Source organism: Phyllostomus hastatus, unplaced genomic scaffold (assembly GCF_019186645.2).
Source record: "Phyllostomus hastatus isolate PE091 unplaced genomic scaffold, TTU_PhHast_1.1 phas_contig_41, whole genome shotgun sequence".
Classification (NCBI taxonomy): Eukaryota; Metazoa; Chordata; class Mammalia; order Chiroptera; family Phyllostomidae; genus Phyllostomus; species Phyllostomus hastatus.
Genome location: NW_025333876.1, coordinates 4,467,880 through 4,488,842, shown reverse-complemented (window position 1 = coordinate 4,488,842; position 20,963 = coordinate 4,467,880). Strand labels below are relative to the sequence as shown.

Below are 20,963 nucleotides of genomic sequence, written 5' to 3'. Positions count from 1 at the left end.
CTCCTGAATATATCATAAAATATTTGTTTTTAATCTTTTGATAGTAAAAAGCTACAATTTCTAAAGTTCTTTTTAGAACCTGAACTTATCATTAAAGATTAAATTCTTTATTTAATCTTTAATGATAATCTTTATTTAATCTTTATGTGACATTTAAAGTCACATGATTTATGAAGACAGTACCACTGCAGTTCAGTGGGAAAGGTGGGTCTTATCAGTAAAGGCTTCTAGGTGAACTGAATGTCCATGTCAGGGAAAAATCTTGAACCTCTACTTCATACCATGTAGAAAAATTAATTTGAAATAGATCACTACCAAAAATGTAAAAGGCAATAAAATAATTCTTACAGAAGGTAACATAGAGGAATGTCATCATGATCTTGGGGTAGCAAAGATTTATTAAAAAGTAGACACTAAAGCATTAAAGATAAAAGATGTGTAAGTCATAATTCTAAAATTGTGAGCTTCTCTTCATCAGGAGACTCACTATAAGAGTATAAAGGCAAGCCATATACTAGGAGAAGATAATTGCAATGTGTGTATCTCAGAAAGGACTTGTATCTAGAATATATACAGGTACATCTCATTTTATTGTGCTTTGCTTTATTGTGCTTTTCAGATAATTGCATTTTTTTTTTTTATCAATTCAGGGTTTATGGCAACTCTATGTCGAGCAAATTGATCAGTGCCATTTTTCCAACTTTTGCTCATTTCAGTCTCTGTGTCACATTTTGGTAATTCTCATAATATTTCAAACTTTTTTATTACTATATTTGTTATTGTGATCTGTGATCAATGATCTTTGATGCTACTAATCTAATTGTTTTTGGACTCCATGAACTGTGTCCATGTAGACAGTGAATTTCATCAATAAATGTGTGTGTTCTGACCTTTCCACTAACCCCCGAACTTGTATCCCCCTTTGCCCTCCCTATTCCCTGTGAGACAATAATATTGAAATTAGGCTAATTAATAGCCCTCCAGTGGCCTGTAAGTGTTCTAGTGAAAGGAAGAGTCACATATCTCTCACTTTAAACCAAAAGCTAGAAATGATTAAGTTTAGTGAGAAAGGCATGTTGAAAGTTGAGATAAGCTCAGAGCTAGTCCTCTTGTGCCCAGTAGCCAAGAGAAAAGTAAATGCAAAAGAAAAGTTCTTGAAGGAAAGTAAAAGTGCTACTTCACCAAACATATGCATGATAAGAAAGTGAAATAGCCTTATTGTTGATGTGGAGACTGTTTTAGGAGACTAGATAGAAGATCAAACTAGCCACAATATTCCCTTAAGCCAAAGGCTAATCCAGAGCAAGGCCCTAACTCTCTTAAATTCTAGGAAGTCTGAGAGAGGTAAAGAAGCTGCAGAAGAAAAGTTAGAAGCTAGCAGAGGTTGGTTCATAAGGTTTAAGGAAAGAAGCTGTCTCCAAACATAAAAGTGCAAGGTGAAGTGCAGCAAGTGCTGATGTAGATGCATTAGCAAGTGATCCAGAAGATCTGGCTGAGATAATTGATGGAATGGTGGCTACATCAACAGTAGATTTGCAATGTAGGGGAAACACCCTAATTGCAAGAAAATGCCATACAGGTTTTTCATAGCTAGAAAGAAGTCAGTGTCTGGCTTCAAAGTGTCCAAGGACAGGCTGACTTTTCTGTTAGGAGCCAATGCAGCTGGGGACTTTAAATTGAAGCCTAAGCTCATTTACCAGAAATCCAGAAATCCTAGGGCCCTTAAGAATTATGCTAAATCTACTCTGCCTGTGCAGTGTAAATGGAACAGGAAAGCCTGGATGACAGCACAACTGTTTATAATATGGTTTACTGAGTATTTCAAGCCCACTGTTGAGACCTGCTCAGAAAAAAGATTTTTTTCAAAATATTACTGCTCATTGACAGTCCACCTGGCCACCCAAGAGTTCTGATGGAGATGTATGAGAGTAATGTTGTTTCCATGCCTGCTAACACAACATTCATTCTTCAGCCCCTGGATCAAGGAGTAGTTTCAACTTTTAAGTCATACTATTTAAAAAATACATTTTGAAAGGCTATAGCTGGTATAGATAGTGGCTCCTCTTATGGCTTTTGGACTAATAAATTGAAAACCTTCTGGAAAGGATTCACCAAACCATTAAGAACACTTGTGATCATGGGAAGAGGGCAAGATATCAACATTAACAGGATTTTGGAAGAAGTTGATTCCAACCCTAATGGATGACTGAGGGGTGCTAGACATCAGTGGAGGAAGAAACTGCTGATGTGGAAATAGCAAGAGAACTAGAATTAGAAGTGGATCCTGAAGATGTAACTGAGTTGCTGCACTCTCATGCTAAAACTTCAGTGGCTGAGGAGTTGCTTCTTAAGGATGAGCAAAAGGAGTGGTTTCTTGGGATGGAATCTACTCCTGGTAAATATGCTGTGAAGATTGTTGAAATGGTAATGAAGGATTTAGAATATTACATAAACTTAGTTGATAAAGCAGCAGCAGAGAGGGAGGATTGACTGTGGGTAAAATGCCATCAGATAGCATCGCATGCTACAGAGAAATTGTCCTTGAAAGGAAGAGTCAGTCGAAGTGGCAAACCTCATTATCTTGTTTTAAGCAATTGCCACAGCCAACCTGGCCTTCAGCAACCACCACTCTGATTAGTCACCAGCCATCAACACTGAAGGAAGAGCTTCCACCAGCAAAAAGATTGACACACTGAAGACTCAGATGATGGTTGGCATTTTTTAGCAATAAAGTATTTCTTAAGATATTATATAGTTTTTCAGACATAATACTATTGTGTACTTAGCAGACTATAGTATAGTGTAAACATAACTTTTGTATGCACTGGGAAATGTAAAAATTTGAGTGACTTGCTTTATTTTGATATTTACTTTGTTGCAGTGGTCCGGATCAAATCTACAATACCTCTGAGATATGCCTGTAAGGAACAACAATCAATAAATCAATAAGAAAAAAAAATCAGACAACCTAATTGAAAAAAAATGGACTAACAACTGCAATAGATCTTCTACAAAAGAGATATTCACATGGCTAATAAGCATATTGTTGGAAGGGTGTTCAACATTCATAAGTCATTCAGAAAAGGCAAAGCAACGCCACAATGAGATACCATTACTCTCCTTTTAAAATGGCCATGATGGAACAGGTGGCATTCAGACACTGTTGATGGCAGTGTAAAATGGCATCACCACTTTGGAAAACTGGCTATATATACAAAAACTAATCTGTCATATACCCTGTGATCCAACAATTTCAGTCCTGGTATATACTCCAAAGAAATGAGTACTTAGGTTTATCATGAACATATTCCCCATATTCCTAGAAGCTTTAATAGTAACCTCAAACAGAAAATAATTAAAGTGTTCTTCAACAGTAAGCTAGATAAGCTGTAGTGTGTTTATGCAGTAGAATACTACTCAGCAATGAAGAAAGATAAACTAATGCTATCCTTAGGAGCATGGATGCATTTCACAGGTAATTTTTTTTTTAAGTTGAATTTATTGGGATGACATTGGTTTGCAAAACTATACAGGTTTCAAGTGTACAACTCAAAAAAACATCATCTGTATACTGTATCATGCACCCATTATCTCAAGCAAAGTCTATTTCTATCCCCACTTTTCCCCCCTTTGCCAACTTCCACCTATACCCATCTTCTTCCCCTCTGACTATCATCACAGTGTTGTCTGTGGCTTTGTGTTACATATGTATGTTTTTGACTAATCCCATCACCTTTTATCCACTCCTCCCTCCACCCCTCTGACAGCTGTCAGTTTGTTTCATGTATCCATGCCTCTGTTTCTGTTTTGTTCATCAGTTTATTTTATTCATTAGATTCCATAAGTAAATGAGATTATATGGTTTTTGTCTTTCTTTAACTGGCATATTTCACTTAGCATAATAATCTCCACCTTCATTCATGCTGTCACAAAAGGTAAGATTTCCTTCTCTTTTATGGCTGAATGGCATTCCATTGTGTAAATAAATATACTACAGCTTTTTTATCCATGCATTTATTAATGGGCACTTGGGCTGCTTCTAAATCTTGGCTATTGTAAATAACACTGCAATGAACATAAGGATGTATGGTTTCAAATTAGTGTTTTTGGTTTCTTAGTGCATATTCCCAGAGGCGCAGTTACTGGGTCAAAGGCAATTCCATTTTTAATTTTTTGAGGAAACTGAATACTGTTTTCCACAGTGGCTGCACTGCATTCCTACCAACAGTGTAAGACAGTGCCCTTTTCTCCACATCCTCGCCAAAACTTGTTGTTTGTGGATTTATTGGTGATAGCCATTCTGACAGATGTGAGGTGATATCTCATTGTGGTTTTAATTTGCATCTCTCTGATGATTAATGACATTGAACATTTTTAATACAGCCATTGGCTATCTATATGTCCTCTTTGCAGAAATGTCTGTTTTTGTCCTTTGCCCATTTTTAACTGTATTGTTTGTCTAATGCTGTGGATTTGTATAAGTTCTTTATATATCTTGGAAATTAACCCCTTAGCAGATGTATTGTTGCAAATATCTTCCTCCATACAGTGGTAACGTTGAAAGAAAGAAACCAGACACAGAGTATGTATTATAGAATTACATGTACATCAAACTAGAACAGGCAAACCTAATCTTTGATAGTAAGGTCAGAGTAGTGATTATTTTTAGGGGCTGATAATTTACTAAGAAGGACCATGAAAACCTTTTTGGGATATTGGGAAATTCCCCATCTTGATCTACCTATGGTTATATGGTATGAAAATGTATTGAGTTGTGTACTTAATATATGTGCATTTTACTGTATATATGTTATATCTTAGTGAAAAAGAAATTTAAAAAATTCTATGAAGTATTAATCTCCATTTACAGAGGAATCACATGAGGCTTGTAGATGGTAAGTGATATGCCTGTGTAATAGGTAGTTGGTAACCCAGGGAAAAAGGGCACCCAGGTCTTAGGGTTCTAACTCTAATGCTGACTCCAGGTGTCCATGCTCTCTCTCTGAAGGTAGGGATAGTGCTACAACATTTTTATGTCAGTGTAACATCCAGCATAGTTCATGTACTAATTAGGTAAACCATAAATATATACTGATTTGAAAAAATAGCAGTTACATATTTGATGAGAGTAGTCACTAAAGTTCTTAATCATTAATGTCTATTTCACATCATAGGTCCTTTAATTTCTATTTAAGCTTTGTTTTTTTGCCTCACGATATTTTAAATTTATTTTTAATTCTTTTCTTTTTTTAAAATATATTTTATTGATTATGCTATTACAGTTGTCCTGATTATTAACCCTTTGCACCCCTCCACCCAGAAGCCCCTACTCCCTCAGGCAATCCCTACACCATTGTTCAGTCCATGAGTCATGGGTAGGTTCTTTGGCTACTCTGTTTCCTATGCTGTGGTTATTTCCAGTGGCTATTCTATAATTACCTATTTATACCACTTAATCCGCTCCCCTCTCATCCATTTCCCTACACATGTCCCTAGTCTGGCAACCATCAGAACCTCTCCATATCCATGATTCTGTCTCTAGTCTTCTTGTTTGTTAAGTTTGTTTTTTAGATTCAATTGTTGATAGATACGTATACATTGCCATTTTATTGCTCGTAGTTTTGATTTTCATTTTTTTCTTAAATAAGTCCTTTTATCTTTTCATATAATAATGGTTTGGTGATAATGAACTCCTTTAGTTTTTTTCTTGCTGGGGAACTCCTTATCTGCCCTTCAATTCTAAATGATAGCTTTGCTGGGTACAGCAATCTTGGCTGTAGGTCCCTGCTTTTCATGACTTTGAATATTTCTTGCCAATCCCTAGAAACTTCTAGCCCGCAAAGTTTCTTTCGAGAAATCAGCAGACAGCTTTATGGGAAATCCCTGAAGGTAACTACCTACTTTTCTCTTGCTGCATTTATGAGTCTCTCTTTATCTTTAACCGTCGGCATTTTAATTACGATGCATCTTGGAGTGGATCTCTCTCTGCATCCATCTTGTTTGGGACTCTCTGTGCTTCCTGGATATGCTTGTGTATTTCCCTCAGCAACTTAGACAAGTTTTCTTTCATTATGTTTTACAAATAGATTTCTGATTTCTTGCTCTTTCTCTTCTTCTTCTGGTACCCCTATTATGTGAATGTTGAATTGCTTGAAGTTGTCCCAGATGCTGCTTACATTATCCTCATTTTTTGGAATCTTTTTTCTTCTTCTTCTGACTGGTTGTTTTTTGCTTCCTTATGTTCCAAGTCATTGATTTGATTCTAGACTTCATCTACTTGACTGTTGTTCCCTGTAAATTGTTCTTTATCTCAATTAGTGTATCCTTCATTTCTGACTGGATTTTTTTTATGCTGTGAGGTCCTCACTAAGTTCCTTGAGCATCCTTATAAACAGTGCTTGGAACTCTGCATCTGATAAATTGCTTATCTCAATTTCATTTAGCTCTTTTTCTGGAGTTTTGATCTGTTCTTTCATTTGGGCCATGTTACTTTGCTCATTTCAGCAGTCTCCCTGTGTTTGTTTCTGTGTATTAGGTAGAGCTACTATGACTCCCTGTTTTGGTAGTATGGTCTAATGTAGTGGGTGTTCAGTAGGGTCCAGTGGCACAGCCTCCTCTCTCACTGAAGCTGCGTGCTCAAGGTGCACCCTTTATGTCAGCTCAGTATACCCTCCTCTTGCAGTTGAGCCTTGACTGCTGTTGGCAGGTCAGTGGGAGTGATTTACCCAGGACCGTCAGGTATAAGGACTGGCTATGACCACTGATCACCAACCTCAGCTCTCCATGGAGGATCAGTTGTGTGGAGGCAGGGTGGGGATGCTCTGATGTGGTCCATAGCTGTCCACTGGGTGTGCAGGTTCTGGGGTTTCATGGGTGGTACAGGCCAAGGTAAGCCCCTACTTGTGTTTTCCCTGGGGCCACCCTGTGTGAGCTGTAAAGCAATATGAGATGGCTGCTGCTTTGTTCTGGGCTTGGATATTCCCAAGCAAAGTCAAGCTGTGCATCTAGGTTGGATACTGCTAGTGCTGGGCCTGGGGCCCTTTTAGCAAGAGGTATGGGGGGTTGGGGGCTCCCAGAGGCTGGCTGTTGCTTGTTTGAGAGGATTTAGTAAGTTGTGAAGCATGAGCCAAGACCAGCCATTCATATGGAAAAGTAGCTTGGATGGGCCAGTAAGTTGGGTGGGATAGAGTCTCAGGGGATCTCTAAGGCAGGGCAGTGTTAGCCAGGTTGATGGAGTCTCAGCTGTGGTGGGGAGGGGGTTCAGAAAAGGGACAGTGGCCATTTTGTCTGGGAGGAGGTTGTTCCCCACCTTTCTCCTTGATGCCAGACACTTCAGTTTCTCCCTGGTGCCTTTTAAGCAGCTACCCTCCTGTTGTAACTCAGAGGCAATGAGTCAGATTAAGTCCATGAGTGGGTTCTTTAAGAGGAACTGCTTGGGATTCCGGAAGTTTCTTCTACTGACTCAATCTCCACTGGTTTTTGCAGCCAGAAGTTATGGGGGCTTACCGTCCTGGCACTGGAACCCTGGGCTGGGGACCTTGGTGTAGGGCTGGGACTCCTTGTTCCTGGGATACCCCTCTCAGATTTCTACCTACCACACATGGATGTGGGACCAGCCCTTTCCCCATGTTCATCGCTCCTACCTGTCTGGATGGATGTGGTTTCTTTAATTCTGTAGTTAGACTTCTGTTCAACTGGATATCTGATGGTTGTGATGGTTGTTCTATATTTTAATTGCAATTTTGATGTGGTTTTGTGAGGAGGCAAGCTGTGTTTGCCTATGCTGCCATTATGACTGGAACACCTTATGATTTTTTAACAAATGATTTTTTCCTGGACTCAGAGTCTGATAAATTGATTCCAAGTCTTTTTAGCAAAAATGTTAGTGTGAATTACTTGGGATTTATGTTTTTTATGCTTTTGTTAGCTGTGGAGAGAGATGTTTTTCTGTTTATTTAATTCTGGGCTTATATATATTAATGTAACAGCAAAATCAGATTATTTTTTTCTTTTTCAAAGGTTAACTTTATGTAATCTTGGCTTACATTGTTGGGCATATAGAGGACTTGTTCCAAATTACTTATTCTTGTACCAGAATTGAAACAGTGTTTGAACAAATAGGTAAAATCAAGTCATTTAGAGTAATCATTAAGCAGAAAGCTAGAAGAAATTGAACAGCTCAATAGATGGAATTTTTAGAAAGGAGCTTACAGAGCAATTAGAGAAAAATGTGATATATCTTAGACCCTATTTGTTAACATGGCATAGCATGAAGATACTGTCACAGAGGCCCCTTTTGCTTTGACTTCAGGAATTGTGGTGGTGCAGTGCTATGAGTCAGAGAGTCCTATTTGTATAGTCCAGTCTTCTCTGGAGATTGGCCAGGTAGTGGTGCAGTAGGTTCATCTGAGGCTGGGTACTTGGAGCCCACATCACTAGAATATGTGTGTTTCTAGAACATGCTGGAAACTTTGTAGCAAACCTATAATTTCATTTTTAGGTGCTCAAATGTCTTAGCATTGTTGTAGTATGAATTCATATTTCAGTTTTATTAACTACTGAGGAGATAATATAAACATTAAAATTCATGTAAGGTATAAGGTGTCACAATACACTAGCATCTGTATACTCACCTTGGAGTTAAAGATAAAGGACTGCTGATACCTTTGAAGTTCCCCTGTGGACCCTTCTGCATCCTATTCCATTTCCTTCCTTTTCACAGTTGACACTACCCTGTATTTGGAGTTTATAATTAATTCCCTTGCCTTTCTTTACATTTTAATATATACATTTGTATCCCCAAATAGCATCCTGTTTTACTTAGAATTACACTGCATGTTCTTCAAACCACTGCATGTTTTTTTTTGAGGTGGTGGTCCTGAGATTCATGCTTTATCATTGTGTGTAGCTGTAAACTATGTTGTGAACACAGGATCCCATTATGTGAATGTACAGTACTTTATGTCTGTAGTCTGATACTTGACATTTGGGTTGTTTCCAGGTGCTTACAAGCAATGCTGATGAGAACATTTACTTCTAATATTGACATTTAATAGTACAGCTTAGAAAGAGGAAGTACTGGATTGTGGAGGAAATCAGGTTTATTTGCATATGATAAAATAAGGCATATTTCTTCCCATTCCTACAGGGAAATGTCTTCAAGTAGGACTGAGCACAGTGTAGACAATCTAGTCTTTTATCTGCAGATCTGTGAGTTATTCTCTATATTTGAAACAGTGTAAGCTGGTACATTGTCAGTCCATTCAGATGGAGGTTGATAATGTTTTGTAACCATACTAAAGTCTCTTTTTAAAAAGAGACCAGTAAAAGCCTTGAGACATAGGTGTTACACAGCCTGAAAGCTGTCACTGAGTCCTTAATTTGAAGCATGCCATTGTGCAGTGGTGCACTCCTAGAGGACGGTGAACAGACCAGAATCAAAGTTGTCCTTTGGGACACTGACAGAGTCTGTTACAAATGTAACATCCAGCTGCAGTGAGATGGAATTGAAGACTCACCAGGCACAGGCCCAGTTTTTGTGAGATGGGACTGGCCACAAATGGCATATGTGGCTTCTTGAGCAATTTCACTCAGACCGTGTCTGAGCCCATCAAAGTACTGAGTGGCAGGGCAGGTCAGCAGCAGCAAACCCTGGGCATGCAGGCTGTGCAGGAGCTTTGAAAAAAGTCTTCTGACAACACAGCCTTCCTGAGCCAGTAGTGTGCCCAAGGATTACCTGTGCCTCCTCAGCAGCCCCGATAGACCATGCCAAGGAGGAGCACAGTCTGGGGAGGTGGCAGCTGTGCTTCAGGATTCCCTACCCTGACCATGAGGCCTGGGTGCAGGCATGTGGTCGTGACTGCTGCCGGTGAGCACGGGCTCCAGGCTGGCTGTGTGTCCCAAGGGCAAGACCATAAACAATGACAGACTGTTTAAACCGGTGCAGAGATGACAGGCCAAACTTGCCTGTGTTCTGTGTGGAGGAGATGGTTGTCTTACTGTTGGTCATACCCATGAATTGGGTTCCAGAAAGGCACTGATACACATGCAGATATATATATGAACAATCTGTCCCTCATTAAAACAAAGTTCAGTCAAAACACCAGTGGTTGCAGTGAAATAGTAAGAATAGAGCAATGTAACATTTCTAGTTTTTTATTTTTTACCAGTCTTATCACATCTTTCTTTTATTGGCAGAATGCTTAGAGACTAATGATGCACTGGAACCAATCATATAACAATACCTTTAAATTTGAAAATGTCTTATAATCAGTTTACTGTACACCATTTTCTAGTTCCTTCCCTGTGGATTTCTTTCACACCATTGTGTGTTCATCTTTGTCTCTCCTCTGAGGGCCCAGCACACAGAGACTGAATGCCTCCTAATGGGTGTTCAGTACACCACTGTTTGAATGGACTCCCAGGGTTCAGCTGTCAGTGTGTGGGAACCTCATAGTTAGACATACAAAGGGGGACCACCAAAAAATGGAATTTATATATTAAAAATCATGTACTTATTGTTACATGTTTAAACTTCAGTCACCTTCAGGGCACTCTCCATTTGATGCAATACACCTATCAGATGTTTTTTCCACTGCTAAAAACAGTTTCTGAACTTGTTGGTTTTGATGCCTTTTAGTGCTTCTGCCTTTTTTGTTTCACCTCCTCCACATCAGCAAAATGTTTCCCTTTGAGGACTTTTTCATCCAGGAAAACAAAAAAAAAAGTTGCTCAGGGCAAGATTGGGTGAATAGGGAGGGTGGGGTATGGGGGTCCTGCTGTTTTTGGTCAAAAACTGCTGAATACTCAGTGAAGAATGAGCAGGTGTGCTCGTAAATCATCTGTCATGAAATGGGCAAGTATGTTGAAAGAGTCTTCAAAAACAATTCACTGGAGCCGAATGCAGCCTCTCACAACAACACCAGCTGGTACACTGATACAGATGGGTTACTAGACTACTCATCTAGGGGGGAAAACGTGTACTACAAGGGGCCCATCCTCCAGAAGATAATTCCAGGTTTTTGCGGGGTCCCCCTTGTACAGATTTTATCAGCCTCTCTATGCTTAGCAGGTTCATGTAGTAGTCTAGTTCCAACAAACTGAAGATACTACATTAGACCTGCAATATGCTGTCAGTTTCTTTCCTTTTTGCTTGAAATTTGCAATGCTCCTGGCTTTTTATCCAATTACCTGTTTTGCTGGGGTCATTGTGTTGTGTACATGTGCCACTTTTTCTGATACCAGGAAAAGAAGCTTCACAATGAGTTAGTGAATTAAAAGCATGAAACTGGAAAGGGCATAATAATAGATATGTCCAATTGATGAAAAAGGAATACACTTGTGGGATCTGAAGGGCTGCAGAGAGAAAAGGTATGGAAATAGGCAGAGATGGTTCAAGAAAGAAAGGATTACACACATAGTGACAGAGTACCCCCAACACTCAGAGAGACAATACTGTGCTGAGTACCCTCAAAATTTTGCTATTTGAAGAGGACATTTTTCACATTACAGGAACCAAAATATGCCACTTTGTGTGCATTGTTACATTTATATAGTCATCAAAAAAAATTTTTAGTGAGGTATTTCTGGCATAACATTATATTCAATTCAGTACAACATAATGATTCAGTATTTCTATAGATTGCAAAATGGCCTCAGTAAGTCTCATTAACACCCATTACCATTTGTAGTTATCAAAATTCTTGATTCATATTCGGGGACATGTATAATCTGAAGGATCCTGTGATTTTTGACAGGATCAAAGCATGAATAATATTTTTAAATAAATTACTTTATGAGGTTTGATTGCTGAGTCCTGCCATTTGATAATTACAGCTATATATTATTATTTATATGTATTTAATAACTGTATTAATCAGTATATTTTAAAGAAAAGCACTTTTAAAAACTGACCTAATCAATATGGCCATGAACTGGCCAAAGGGGGAGGAAATGGGGAGTTTCTGTCCTTCTTAACTTAATCATTTTGTTGACTAAGGTAGTATCAAAATACTTTTGCCTTTGATTAACTTTTATTTTATTTTTCTTGTCAGAGTTCCACCTCAGATAAGGCGTCCCAATCGAGAAGTAAAACCTCTGAGGAAAGAAATGCCAGGAGCAGGAGCCCGGGGACCTGTAGGCCGAGCACATCCCATATCGAAGAATGAGAAACCCTCCACAAGTAGGGACAAGGATTGTAAAGCAAGAGGGAGAGATGAAAAGGCAAGACTATCTATCTCTTTCTGACTTACTCACTGGAAGGCCTTTGGTGCATATTGTAACTTCTATTGGCTTTTCAGAGTACTCTGGTTTTGATGTAGAAGAGATTAAAAAAAGGTCTGAATTAAAAAACTATGTTGTCTTTGTATTTCAAAGAGCATTCTGTAATGCCAGTAACTTCAGAACTATGTTTAAAACATCCTACCCCCGCCACACAGAGAAATATTTAGTAAAATGGATCTTCTATAGAAATATTCAAAATAAAATTTAAAATTTATAAAAATATTTAATAATTATTCTGAATCAAAATGAACAATAAGTGAAAACAATTGTGTGGGAAAGACTTATAAGGAAGTAGATATATATATGGAGCAGGGCAAAAGTAGGTGTACAGTTGTTCATATGGAAAATAATACAAGAATTAAAAAATAATAATGCAAGAATAAACTATTTTGCTTACTTATAACTATATACCTACTTTTGCCCCACTCTGTATTCACAGAGTAAGATGATGGGTATGATTTACTATGGATAAAAAAAAAATCTTTGATTCAACTGTAAATTTTTTTTTTAATGAGAAAATTCCCCCTGATTAGGGTTCACTATATACATTTACTTATCTGGATAATTGATCAGATAAAGTAATTTATTTGAAAATTACTTTATCTGGAAAATAAACATAATACTGGGCCAAAATTCTGTATAGCCCTTAAAATAGACTTTAGAAAAATGGCTGAAGAAAATCCTACAGACTAAGGAGTGAGTCAGAATGACCTGACACATCTCTTAGCCTTAATTGTAATGAAAAGGTAAAAATAAATCTTTAGTGATAGCATTTCCCATTTTCATTGTGATGTCCTACATGAATGATGACACCGAACTGCCACAAAGTGCTAACTAGCACAGGGTTCAGGATATGTAATCAGTCACATTTATGCCATGATATTTATAATGGAAATATAACCAATAGCAAGTGGTTATCATTTAAAATTATATGCTATATTTGAACATCTTTACCATATGTATATATTCAATCAGTAGATAAGGACTATGTACAGCCTTATGGATGTTTAGACCATGATAGAATAAAACTGGTGTTTTCTGAGTGTTACTTTTTTTTATACTTTGTTTTATTGATTATGCTATTATACTTGTCCTGATTTTCCCCCTTTGCCCCCTCCACCCAGCAGCCCCCACTCCCTCATACATTTGCCCCACCAATGTTCATGTCTGTGGCTCATGCATATAAGTTCTTTGACTCCTCCATTTCCTATGCTGTACTTTATATCCTCATAGCTATTCTGTAAGACCTATTTGTACTTATTAATCCCCTCACCTCTTCACCCTTTCTCTTCCTCCCATCTGGCAACCCTCTGGCAACTAACTTCTTTTCTCTTGCTTTTAATAGTCTCTCTTTATCTTTAACCTTTGGTATTTTAATTATGATGTGTCTTGGAGTGGGCCTCTCTGTATCCATCTTGTTTGGGACTCTGTGCTTCCTGGACTTGCATGTCTGTTTCCTTCACCAACTTAGGGAAATTTTCTTTCAGTATTTTTTCAGATAGAATTCCAATTTCTTGTTCTTTCTCTTCTTCTGGCACCACTTTGAGGTGAATATTGGACCTCTTAAAGTTGTCCAGGGGCTGTTTATACTATCCTCATTTTTTTGGATTCTTTTTTCCTTCTTTTTGTTCTGCATGGATGTTTTTTGCTTCCTTATGTTCCAAATCATTGATTTGATTCTTGGCTTCATCCACTCTATTGTTGTTTCCTGTGAATTGTTCCTTATTTCAGTTAGTGTATCCTTCATTCTGACTGGGTCTTTTTTATGCTGCTGAGGTCCTCACTGAGTTCCTTGAGCATCCTTATTCCAGTGTTTTGAACTCTGCATCTGATAGATCGCTTATCTCCATTTTTTTTTTTTTTTTTTTTTTTAGTTTTTTTCTGGAGTTTTGATCTGTTCTTTCATTTGGGCCATGTTTCTTTGTCTCCTTATTTTGGTAGAGTTGCTTTGACTCCGTGTCTTGGGGCCTGTGGCCTTAATGTAGTAGGTATCCTGTAGGATCCAGTGGCATAGCCTCCCCTGTCACCCAAGCTGGGTACTCAGGGTGCGCTCTCCACATGTGCTGAGTATACCCTTCTGTTGTAGTGGAGCCTTGGTTGCTGTTGGCAGATCAGTGGGAGGGATGTAGCCAGGCCAGTCACCTGCAAGGACTGGCTGTGACCACTGACCACCAACCTCTGTAGAGGATTAGCTGTACAGGAGCAGGGTGGTGGTGTTCTGATGTAGTCTGTAGCTGTCCACTGGGTGTGTCGACCCTGTGGTTTCCCAGGTGATGTAGGCAAAGGTCAGTCCCCACCTATTTTGTCGGGTGCACCCTGCCTGAGCAGTAGAACAATCTGATATGGCTGCTACTTGTTCTGGGCTTGGGATTCTCCCAGGTGGAGAAGCCAAGCTGTGACTCTAATCTGGCTGCTGCTCACGCTCACTGAAGCCAGCTGTTGCTTGCTTGATAGGATTTAGGACCAGCCTTTTTTATGGAAAAACAGCTTGGGTGGGCACATTAATTGGGTGTGGTGGAGCCTCTGTGGATCTCCAACGTGGTTGTTACAGTGTTAGCCAGGTTGCTGGAGTCTCATGTAATGGCACCAGCATATTGGCTCTGTGGTGGGAGGGTTCAGCAGCAAAGAGGCAATGCCCTCTGCTAACCCTCATGCCAGACACTTCAGTCTCTCCCTATATATACCGCTGCTGCTGGAGCTCAGAGGGAGTGAGTCTGAGTGGGTGAGTCTGTGTGGGTGAGTCTGTGTGTGGGTTTCCCAAAAGGAAATTCGTAGGGCTCTAGCAGTCTCCTCCACCAACTCAGTTGCCTCTGGTTTTTGCAGCCAGAAGTTGTGGGACTTATCTTCTGGCACTGGAATCCTGGGCTGGGGGGCCTAGTGTGGGTCTGGGACTCCTGGCTCCCTAGGTATGCCTCCTGAATTTTTATCCACATGGGTGTGGGGCCAACCTGTTCCTCATCTGCGCCCCTCTACCAGTCTGGATGGATGTAGTTTCTTCAGTTCCATATTTGTGAGACTTCCATTCAGCTTGATTTCTGACGTTCTTGAGTGATGGTTCTATATTTCAGTTGTAATTTTGATGTGGTTGTGCAAAGAGGTGAGCCGTATCTGCCTACATCATTTTGACCAGAAGCCCACAGAGTATTTCAATTCATGAAATACTAGATTCAAGACATATTCTACCTCTCTAACTCACTAGGATACTGAAAGTGAATTAGATTATTTTGTTTGTAATTTGTTGGAGCTATGTGCCATAAAACAGTGAGTGATTCCATTTCAGATTCTTTTCAGGATTGTGAGGAATACTAATACATTAACTTTTCCCACTGATACAATTAAACTGATTCTTCCTCATTATCAAAAGCCACATAAATGGATATTTTAAAATCTGTATATTATGTATCACTTTTGTTCCTTACTCTGTTCTTCATTTAGTGCAGCTAACCTTATTTTTATTTTTTTTAATTATATTATTGGTTATGCTATTGCAGTTGTTCCAGTTTTTCACCCTTTTCTCCACTCAACTCAGTCTTGCCCTGCTCCCTTAAGCAATCCTCATACTGTTGTCCATGTCCATGGGTTATGCATATACGTTCTTTGGCTACTCTATTTCCAGTGACTTTATGCCGCCATAACTATTCTATAATTATCAATTTGTGCTAAATCCCTTCACTTATTTCACCCATCCCCTCAACCTCCCTCCCAACTGGCAACCATCAAAACTTTCTCTGTATCTATGATTCTGTGTCTGTTCTGCTTGTTTGTTCAGCTTGTGTTTTAGATTCAGTTGTTGGTAGATAGGTATTTATTGCCATTTTATTATTTATATTTTTGATCTTCTTAAAGAAGACACTTTAACATTTTATATAATACTGATTTGGTGCTGATGAACTCCTTTAGCTTTTTCTTTCCTGAGAAGCTGTTTATCTGTCCTTTGATTCTAAATGATAGCTTTGCTGAATAGAGTAATCTTGGTTGTAGGTCCTTGCTTTTCATCACTTTGAATGTTTCTTTCTGGCCTGCAAAGTTTCTTTAGAGAAATGAGATGACAGTTTTATGGGAGCTCCCTTGTAGGTAAAAAACTGCTTTTCTCTTGCTGCTCTTAAGATTCTCTCTTTCTATTTAACCTTTGGCATTTTAATTATGATGTGTCTTGGTGTGGCTCCCTTTGGGTTCATCTTATTTGGGACTCTGTGTGCTTCCTGGACTTGTATGTCTGTTTCCTTCACCAAGTTAGGGAAGTCGTCTGTCTGTTTTTTTTCAAATAGGTTTCTAATTTCTTCCTCTCTCTCTTCTCTCCTGGCACCCCATGATGTAAATGTTGGTATACTTGAAAGTTGTCCCAAAGGCTCCTTATATTGTCCCCATTTCTTTGGATTCTTTTTTCTTTTTGCTGTTCTGATTGGTGTCTTTTGCTTCCTTGTATTGCAAATTGCTTATATGATTCTTGGCTTCATCCATTCTACTGTTGAGTCCCTGTAAATTGTTCATTTCAGTTAAGTGTATCTTTAATTTCTGACTGGATCTTTTTTATGCTCTTGAGTTTCTCACTAAGTTCATTGAACATCCTTATAACCAGTGTTTGCTTGTCTCCATTTTGTTTAGTTCTTTTTCTGGAGTTTTGTTCTCTTCTTTCATTTGGGCCATGTTTCTTTATTTCCTCATTTTGGCAGCCTCCCTGTGTTTGTTTCTATGTGCTAGGTAGAGCTACTATGTCTCCCAGGCTTGATAGAATGGCCTGATATACAGTAGTAGCTGTCCTATAAGGTATAGCAGCACAGCCTCTTCTATTACCCAAGTTGGGTACTGAAGTTGTGCCCACTGTGTGGGCTGTATACACATTCCTGTTTTAGTTGGGCCTTAATTGCTCTTGGTATGTTCAAGGTCAGCCACCACCTTTGTTCTCCCTGGGGTCACACGGCATAAGCTACAAAGCAGTCTGCAGATGGCTGCTATTTGTGCTGGGGTAGTAGGTGCCCAGGCAATACCAAGCTGTGAACCAAGGCTGGCTGCTGTAAGTGCCAGGCCTGGGGCAACTTAGTAAGAGGATGGGGCTCTCTGAAGCCAGATGTTTTTGTTTGAGAGAATTTAGGAAAATCTGATTGGGCCAAGACAAACCATTCATATGGGAAAGCCACTGGAAACAGATTGAGTAGGTCTGAAAGCTGGGTAGCGCAGGGCCTCAGGGAATCACCAGTGGGGGCAAACTATGTGAGCCAGGTGGATGGAGTCTCAGATATGGCATTCGCCTGCTGGCTAAGTGGCTCTGTTTAGGGAGAGCTCAGAAAAGTAACACTGGCCTCTGCTAGCACTTCTCTCTGGAAGAAAGCTACTCCCAGCTCTTGCACTGATGCTGGAAAATTCAGTTTCTCCCCAAATGCTTCTGATATCTTTCAATCTGCTGACCCCGTACTGGAGCTCAGAGGAAGTGAGCCTGAGTAAGTCTGTGCATGGGTCCTTTAAGAAGAACTGCCAGGAAGTCTAGCAGTTACAGCCTCAATGCCCTCTGGTTTTTATAGCCAGAAGTTATGGAGACTTCTCTTAGCACTGGAACCCTGGGCTCGGGTACCTGGTGTGAGGCTGGGACCCTTCACTCCTGAAATATCTGTCCCTATTTTTACTCAGCACACATGGGTGTGGGATCAGTCCGTTCCATGTTTCTGTCCCTCCTACCAGTCTCAGTCAATGTGGTTTCTTCTTTAATTCCTTAGTTGTAGGACTTGCATTCAGCTTGATATCTGGCAGTTCTAAGTGATGATTTTTCTGTAGTTTAGTTGTAAATTTGATGTCTCAGTTTGCATTTTAGAGAATAAAGTGGGAGTAAAATCTATCCCTTACTCTGCTAATAGCTTTTAGGTGAACTTTTTGAACTGGGTGAGGAACTTTTAGTCTTCCCTTAATTTCACATAACACAAGAGCACAACCTTGGTTATGGGTGCTTCCCTATTAGACATCATTCAGAGTGATTAGACAGTAATTCATGAAAACAGCCCCATGAAGTCTGGAGTTGTGTTACCCCCATTTTACAAATGAAGAGACTGAGGTCCACAGAGCTAAGTAAACCTGCCCAGGGTCACAGAGTAAGGAATGGAGCTAGGAGGGGAATTAGGGAAGTCACGGATCTTTTTTCTCATTTAAGGACTTTTCATATTATGTAGCATGCCTACCAAACTAGGTTAAAAATCTGGATTGGATTTGAAAGAATCCCAGAACAATTAAGTAATGTTGATTTTAAAATGTGATTCTTAAGCAAAGAACAAAACAATCAGGCAGCATTTGTTGAATGTCAAATAAATTATTCTGGAGATTGGAAATTGTTTTTCCCATGAAAAGTTCCAAATAGTTTTTTAAATCTTCGCAATTTTTTCATTGATATCTAAGTACTCAGAAAGCTATATGTCATGGCAAGTAAGCCCTTTATTATTTAAAAACAAAACAAAACAAAACTTCATTTGTTTGAAGGTAATGCTGAGTTCACAGAAATTTTCAGGAATTAAATAAGGCAGTATATGTAAAAAGCTTCAAAAAGAGCCTGCACAGGTTCACTGTACTCGAGGAAAGGTGCCATCTGTTGCTGCTGCTCCATCATATAGCTCGCAGCACTAAACTAAAAATTCAAAGGTCCTGGGAATGTTGGGCAAGATCTATAATATCTCGTGTCTTCACATTTTTTTTTTTTACATCTACAAAGGTAAGTGGCAGTATAGCAGCATCGTTAAGACTTTGGACCATGACACAAAGGTAATAAATTCATTTTAGATCATTAGCTAGTATACACAAGCATATAATAAGTGACTCAGGAAAGGGGGACTACAATTTTAAAAAAACTCACAGGAACTTGATTAGAATATGAAAGGTATACTTAGTTATGATTATCATAAGCAATAAAATATTCATTAGAATCTAGAGTCTCTAAAACTCACTAAAGGCTGTGAGTTTGAAGTACCTTAGGTGAAATTGACAGATACCCACTGCCATTGAAAGCTAATTTGAAAATGAATATTGGAAGGATTCTCAGAGATATTGTAGTCCCCAGTGTTGTTGGTTTTTCAAAATCAGTTTTGTGTGTTGCAGCTAGCTTTAAAAAAAAAATGAAATAGAATAGTAGTTCCTGAAAACCCTTTCCCCCACTGCCCCCTTCCCACTCCCCTCTGGCTATTGTTAGATTGTTCTTAATTTCAGTGTCTCTGGTTATATTTTGTTTGCTTTTTTCTTTTGTTGATTATGTTCCAGTTAAAGGTGAGATCATATGGAATAGATTAGAAAGTTTAGAGTGTGTTGCTCATAGTAAGGACAGTATTATTTTGAGAAAAAATTGAGTTGTGTGAACATATATAAAACATTTTTTTATAATTTATTGCTTATTTAATTCCTGAAAATTTCTGTGAACTCGGCATTATTTTCCCTATCCTATGTATGAAGAAATTGAGGCATCAAAGTCATAATTGAAGTACATAATGGAACTAGGATATGAACTTGAACTCCAATATCTGAGCTTTTAGTCCTTATGCTATACAGCTTCCTGTTTGAAAAGGTTTTCTATCTTACTTTCATGTCTCACAAATACTTACTTCTTATGAGTACCAGTTCATATTCTGAGAGTGATTACTCTTTTTTCTTCTTTGTTTTAAAAATGCTGACAGGCTTCAAGTTTGGTCCAAGTTTAAAAATACGGTTCTTCATTAAGTAAGAATCACTTTGTATAGTGATGTGTTTTTCTGTCTTTAGTTTTTCACTCCTCACACCTAGAGTTACTGTAGGCCAGTTTGTTGCCCCATTTACTTAACACACCTTAAGTGCATACCTTGTGTAAGTCATACTTCTAGGATCTAGGAATATAAACTTTAATAAAGTGTGCCTCCTGGCTACAAGCTGATTATTTTCCTATTGACTAGAGGGAATCAGATGAGTAAATTAACCTTTACAACTATATTTTTCAGTCTTATTTGAATATACCTGAGAAAATTGGCTATATTATTACTTTGTTATTTAAGCTTAGAGTCAGTAGAGAAATATACATAGAAATAACAGATGCATTTTTTATTTAAAAGGGATAGTTTATAAAATACTAGTTAGCAGAAGAAATGTTTTTGTATTGTTACCAAAAATAAATTTAATTCATTCAGCTCTGATTCTCAAATATTTTGAAGACTATAACTTTATGGTTAATTAATTCTCAGTGAAATGAGCTGTGTTTCCATTATGATCTTATTATGAAAGCTGTATTTGTTTTTAAGGAGAATTCAGATTAAAGTGTGATAAATTATATTTATAGAATTAATTTAAAGGTATTAAACTTAGAGGACTTAATTTTACTGAAATGCATGTAACAAATGGGCATTTTTGAATATTTTTCTTCTCATGATTGAGTAAGTCTGGGGATGTCTGAAGTGAAGGGATGTTGTAGACTGAATTGGAGTATTCTTTGAGAGCTGTCGGTTGGTGGTTATACACATGAACAGCGACTGTAAAAATTTTTTAATAAAGGAAAGTACATAAAATATAAGGGTACTATTTGAAGAATGATGATCATCCAACCACCAGTATACTGGAAGGTGCTTAATAACTTTTTCCGAAAAATAAAAGTGTATATGTTTATACACACACAAATACATATTCTCATGAGTTTTTCATATATTTAACTGATAGAAAGAATGTGTAGCATGCAATTTACAAAACAT

General features: G+C 38.4%; 1 protein-coding gene across 2 annotated transcripts in view; it reads left to right on the top strand.

Annotated features, from left to right (window-relative positions):
* KATNAL1 (katanin catalytic subunit A1 like 1) overlaps window positions 1-20,963 on the top strand; it is a 116,104-nt gene that overhangs the window by 58,353 nt on the left and 36,788 nt on the right. For both annotated transcript variants that reach the window (XM_045844827.1, XM_045844828.1), the window contains one exon: window positions 12,054-12,222. In XM_045844827.1, the coding sequence (XP_045700783.1) occupies window positions 12,054-12,222 (169 nt within the window). The remainder of the gene's footprint in view (window positions 1-12,053; window positions 12,223-20,963) is intronic.